The 6,298-nt window shown below is 47.8% G+C and overlaps 1 protein-coding gene across 1 annotated transcript in view; it reads right to left on the bottom strand.

Annotated features, from left to right (window-relative positions):
* The window catches only part of EHD4 (EH domain containing 4), a 74,952-nt gene extending 68,679 nt beyond the window's left edge, over positions 1-6,273 (bottom strand). Inside the window, exon 1 of the mRNA XM_008016928.3 lies at positions 5,927-6,273. Within this exon, the coding sequence (XP_008015119.1) occupies positions 5,927-6,162 (236 nt within the window). The 5' untranslated portion in view covers positions 6,163-6,273. The remainder of the gene's footprint in view (positions 1-5,926) is intronic.
* Positions 6,274-6,298: the final 25 nt, after the last annotated feature.

Raw genomic sequence — 6,298 nt, forward strand, 5'->3', positions numbered from 1 at the left:
GACACTACTGACCACCACCTCTCTCCCTGGCTTTTGTGGGGGTCATCATCGCATCCCCTTTTTTCTTGGTAGCAGCATCCTCAGGAGCTGCCTTCCCCAGTTCTCAGGCCACGTGGTTGGGGCTGACCTCCCCACTCCCCACAACGCATTCCCTTGCCCCTAGGGATTGGTTCAGGGATGGGCATATGGCCAGGGTCAAACCAATGAGACTCAAGCCTGAGACTTTTACTGGGGCTGCTGAGTCAGCAGAATTCAAGGCTGGAAATGGAGGTGGCCACCTGCCCGCCCCTGAGAAGGAACCCAACATGAGGAGTGCTGCAGAGCCAACAGAGTCCTGGTGTGTCTCCTGCAGTCCTGGGCCAAGCCTGAAGCTTGCACATCCTGGTCTGATGGGTTTCATGAAAATGTTCTTATCTTTTTATCTAAGCTATCTTTGGTTGGATTTCTGTCACTTGCAACCTAAAGAGCGCTGAGCCACTACCCTCCCGGGCAATTACCCACCTCTTTGGTACTTTCTCCCCAGGGTCTCCACAAGCTCTGCTTCCTCTCACTTAGAGTCCTGTGCAAGGACTTCTATTTCCCAGATGTTGGCTACTAAATGCTGACACTCCCAAGTCAACAGACCAGCCCAGATATCCCCCTGAGCTCCAGACCCACGTCTCACCCTTCATGGACATCGCCACCTTGGTGTCCACTCAAACATGACAGGTCTAAATCTAAACTTATCATTAGGCCCCATCTTCCCGCTTCTTGGATCCCCATCTCAGTGAATGGCTCTACTCCCCAGTTACCCCAGAAACTGGGGCCTCATGGCTGACACCTCCCCACCCTCACTCCCTGGCCCTCGTTGGGCAACTAATTCTCTGCTCATTCCTCAGGGCTCAGCTTTTAGGCTGCAGTCTCAGGAAGGCCTTCTTTTCCAACCCGCAAGCCTGAATGAGGGGGACCCTCCTATGCCCCCAGCCGCCCTGTGTTTCTAGTGTCACAGCCCTTGTCACTCAGAGCTGCGGCCTGTTGACTCTTTTCTGTGATGGCTGGCCCCAACCCTGAAATCAGTAACATTTGAATAAATGAACACTAGCATCTGTAGGTGTGATCTTATATTGTATATTGAAAATATAGTCTAATTTTCTATAAAAATAAAATATCTCAATATTTTAGAGAGATCTGTAGAGTATTTGGGACAGAAGATTGATTTTCAGGAGCCCCAGAACCTGGATGAGTGGGAGAACCACTAAATAGGACCCATAGTTTTTCTGTGTGAGATTTTATTTTTTAACAAACAGACGAACCAGGCTGCCTATTAGTGAATGCCTTTACTTCCCTTTTCCTTAATTACTGAGTCTGGAAACTTATCAAGGGAATGAAGCAGGCCTTTGTTTCTATTCAGAATCCATTTCCCCTCTTTTTTGAAAATGAGAACATCTGCCTGCTTCCAGTTTTCCAGCACTTTTCATATTCTTCACAATTTCTTAAAAGTCACCAGATACAGTTCTTTGAGCAGAACTGCAAGTTCTTTCATCCATGTGTCCGGCCAGAGATTTCCTGAGCCTCGCCTGTGGCAGGCCCTGGGAGAGTTCCTCAGTCTGTTGGTTTTATTCCCCTCTTGAACACAGCTGGGCTCCCTTCTGCCATCTCTGGGGCATTTTCTTTGAGGACAAGGAGGAAGCTGAGTAGTTCTGCTTTCTGTTAATATTGCAGCAAGAGCCCAAGCAGTGGACCGATCACTTCCTGATTCTTGTTCTTGTTCTAATCATACCTTAAAAGGCTTTTTAATGTCCAAGCCATTTTTACCCTCTCAGCCCACTCCAGCTTCTTGATCCTTCATACCACCCATAAACCTTGTCTGCATCCTTGCACGTGTACCCCTGCCCCTTTTTTCCCCTATTTAACACTATAGTTAAATGTTAATATTTAAAGTTTTTAAACACAATTATGGCATCAAGCATTTTATTAAAAATTTTTATCATACTTTGATTTCACCAACTTGAGTGTTATGAACAATGAACATGTTTATACACTGACAAGATGACTAGTGGAAACATATAGGGATTGTGGGATGGTTACTTTCACTCCCTTTTCCCTCATCTTTACTCCTTTTTTTTTTTTTGTAGAGATGGGGTCTCACTGTGTTGCCTAGGGTGGTCTTGAACTCCTGAGCTCAAGCAATCCACCTGCCTCAGCCTCCGAAAGTGTTAGGACTACAGGTGTGAGCCACCGCACCTGGCCCCTCATCTTTACTCTTTAGTTCCTTTGCCCTTGGGTTCTTTTAGCTTATTTCTACTTTGTTTTCTTTCTGGCATCCATTCCTATTTTAAATTATTACACATACATACAGAAATGACTTGGCTGGTGCTAGTTGCAGAATCATGAAAATTAAATAAATCATAGGACGCTGAATGTTGAAAGACTGAATTGTTTCGGTTTTTTATTGAGATATAACTCACATGCCAGAAAATTTATTCGTTTATAGGGTGCCCTCTGGTTTTTAGTATATTCACAAAGTTGTGCAACCAATATCATTATCCAATTTCCAAACATTTTCATCACATCAAAGAGAAACCCCATGCCCACTAACAGTCATTCTCTGTTTCGTTTGCGTGTGGCTATCCAGTTGTCCTAGCATCATTTGTGGAACTATTGTTTCCCCCATTGTTCTAATAGTTTTTAAGTGGTTTCTTAGGATTCTCTACACAGAAGATCATGTCATCTGCAAAGAGTTTTACTTTTTTCTCTCAAGTCTGGGAGTCTTTTATTTCTTTTCTTGCCTTATTTCCCTGCTCTCTACCCTTTTAAAGCCTATATAGTTTCTTGAGTGACTTCCCTCTTTTTTCCTCATTAGAATAAGTTTTCTGGGGAGAGGGGACAGAGCATAGGAAGGGAGAAAGTGGAGCTCTTAAAAATGTGTAGTTTGGGGCCGGGTGTGGTGGCTCACGCCTGTAATCCCAGCACTTTGGGAGGCCAAGGCAGGCGTTTTTTATTGCCCAATCGCTAGAAGCAAACAACCCAGACCACCTGAGATTGGGAGTTCGATACCAGCCTGACCAACATGGAAAAACCCTGTCTCTACTAAAAATACAAAATTAGCCAGGTATGGTGGCCCATGCCTGTAATCCCAGCTACTCGGGAGGCTGAGGCAGGAGAATCGCTTGAACCTGGGAGGGGGAGGTTGCGGTGAGCCAAGATCGTGCCATGGCACTCCAGCCTCGGCAACAAAAGCAAAACCCTGTCTTAAAAAAAAAAAAAAAAAGTGTAGTTCGAATTCATTTCAAATAGACTTCATACTTTTTCAGTGGAAATGTCTTCCTTCACAGCACCTGGGCCCAGGGATTTTCTGGAGGAATCTTTGAAATCTGTTTTCCTCAAGTTTTGGACACAAGCCTGGCTGAGCTCCATATCCGTGCTTCCTTGGCTAATGCAGAGTCTAAGATGACATGGTCACTTTTCCCCGTGCCCATCTCCCCTCCTTCTCTGGCCAATTCTTCATTGCCAGTCAAAGGTAGAAGAGCCAACAGCAATAAGAGAAGCTTCCCACCAGGTCAGCACAGGTTCTGTGTCATCAGTGACCTCTTGGAATGTGCAGGAAGCCAGGGAGATAAGAATCTATGGCTATGTAGATTAGGTACACCCTACAGCCAAGTAGGAGCTTCTAGTGCCCAGTCAATAGAAGCAAACAACCCAGACCACTAACCAGGCTCTAAGGCAGGATCCAGGATGCTCAGCACCCTGGGCCAACCCTTCCGCTCAAGATGAATCCACAGTTCATTTTGAGTGTCTGGGGTGATATTTAATTCCAAGTGCACAAGTCTCCAGGGTAGCTGCCCTTTCGTATGGGGATTTCCTCCCGGGTGCTAAATCACTTCCTCCTAGCTCCAATCTGAAAAGCAATTCAGGTCTCCTGTGGCCTCACCAAGCTTCCTGCCCACACTGATTTTCTTCTAACCTCATTGTCTACCTTGTGTACATCGCCTAACAACAAAGCCACTTAGCTCAAGGAAAGCCTCAAGAACAAATGACTTCCTACTAAGGTGATTCTTCCCTCACCCTAGGGTGGCCCACAGCTCCAGCACCTACTGAGAGGTGGCCAGTTTGGATGAGGTAGCTGCTAGGCATCAAATCTCAGAACGCTTCATAAAACTGTGCTTAGCTATTTCACAAATTTCTCCAAATAATGAAACAGACAGAAGAGTGAGAATATAATGAGAGAGAAATCTGGAAAAATACAAAAGATAAGTTCATGTTCCTGTGAGTTGATAATCAGGCTGGCTAGCTATCCAGTCTATGGGAGCAGAGAGAGGGCTGTATCATCTCCAGGTTGGCACAGCATCTAGCAAGTGCTCCCTGATGACAGCTGGGCACAACAAGGATCTCACAGCACAAACAGGAGGAAATGCCTAGGGTGCGAGGACATGCCACCACTAAATTACAAAAATATATGCCCTTCTTCTTTGTATGTTTCAACAGTACCACTTCCCATTCTTGTACCACTTGGCCATAACACTATTATCTCAAGTACCTGAAAACTAACTGAGACCTTAAATGTGACATTTGTTTGTCATCTTTCAAGATGCCAGTTACTGTAATACAGCTATGGTTCATTTTGAGTGTTTGGGTGACATATTTAATTCTATTTTTATCTTGTTCATAAGCACCAAATAAAGCAATTTTGAACTTTCTTTGGGTCTTCCTTCACACTCAATTTAATTGTCTAGAACGTCATTTCAATACACACTATATTTGTTTTGCGGAATTCATTCGCAGTGTATCTGGAGGCCTGGATTTAACATATTTCCTGTAGTGACAGCTACTCTATTTGTAGGAACTATTTAGGTCACTGGAGTGGAGAAAAAGAGGTCGCTACTTAACAGAAATGGCATGTATCCAAATATAGATGCAGTTTTCTGAACACCTGTTGAACATCGAATGATGAAGAGATTGTTACAATTTCCAAAACCCTGGACCAAAACCTTAAATGATCAGCACTTGGTTTCAACTGATACACGGCTTAAGTCAGAAAAACAAGTTCTTCTTACCAAAAAAAGTGAGTCTAAATATGCTGGTTGCTTTAGAAATAAAACAGGTGATTAACAAAGCAATCTGTTTCCGTCTAAATTATTTCCCAGCAAAAGTCACTTCTGATGAAACTATATGATTTGAACCACAGGGCATGCACAGTGATTGTGTGCTTTCAGAAACACGGTAAGCATGACAAATATTTTCAGTTGTCAAGGATGAGCAAGGAGGGGATGACCCACCTAAGAAATAGAAACTAACAAATAGTAATATGACACTCCCCCTTAGTTCCACAGGCTGGTGCGGCTGCTACACGCAGCTCACTTCCTACAGCCAGCTAAGGGCTGTGCACGAACGCACGAACGGAACGAAGGCGGCCTCTTTATCTCCTCCCCACAACACTGTGGGGTGGCACATAAAGACCTCAAGGGAAGGGGACCAGGGCGATACCCTCTCCTGCTGCCATTCATTTGTTCAAGAAATAGTTAAACAAATGAATAGTTGAACAAACTCTCCAACTAGGACTCTGTAGCCCGTTCGGATACTCCACGCCTTTCCCCCCATTTCCATCCCTAGGAGTCACTCCTTCGTCAAGAAGATGCTGATTATGGCTCGCGCCGCTTCCCTCCCTTGGACCCTCCGGCCAGGGCGACGGGACAAGGCCAGCGGGAGCAACGCCTTCCGAACCGCAAGGAAGGAGGGCTCCGAGGGCGCAGGGCGCAGGTTCGCGGGACCCTCCAGCGCGCGGGGCCGGCGAGCAGGGGCGGGGCCCAGGGCAACGGGCGCCGAGCTCCGGGAGGGGTCCCCGAGGTCGCGCCGGCCGGGAGGGGCAGCGGCGGGAGGCGGCCGACCGCGGCGCACACGTGGGGAGGGCGGAGCGGGGCGGGAGCCCGGCGAGGGGCGGCGGCGGTACCTGATGAAGGTGGTCTTGCCGGTGCTGTACTGGCCCACCAGCAGGATCATGGGCTTGTTCTCGAAGTCGGCGTCCTCCAGCGCAGGCGAGTGGAATTCGTGGAAGCGGTACGCCTCCTCCAACGGCAGCACCTTGCGCAGGTAGAGCGAGCGCAGCCCGCCCGTCACCGTCTGCACCGCGTCAGCGCCGCCCGCGCGTTCGCGCCCGCCCGCCTGCCGCCCCATCCAGCTGAACATCCTGCCGCCAGTCCACGCTCGGCTGGGACCCTGCTCCGGGTTCGACCCTACCCGGCTAGCACTGAGCCGCCCTGGCCGCGCCGGCCGCCGCCCGAACCCGGTCCCGCCTTGTGCTGCCACAGCCAATCTTTGGCCG

Source organism: Chlorocebus sabaeus, chromosome 26, assembly GCF_047675955.1.
Source record: "Chlorocebus sabaeus isolate Y175 chromosome 26, mChlSab1.0.hap1, whole genome shotgun sequence".
NCBI lineage: Eukaryota > Metazoa > Chordata > Mammalia > Primates > Cercopithecidae > Chlorocebus > Chlorocebus sabaeus.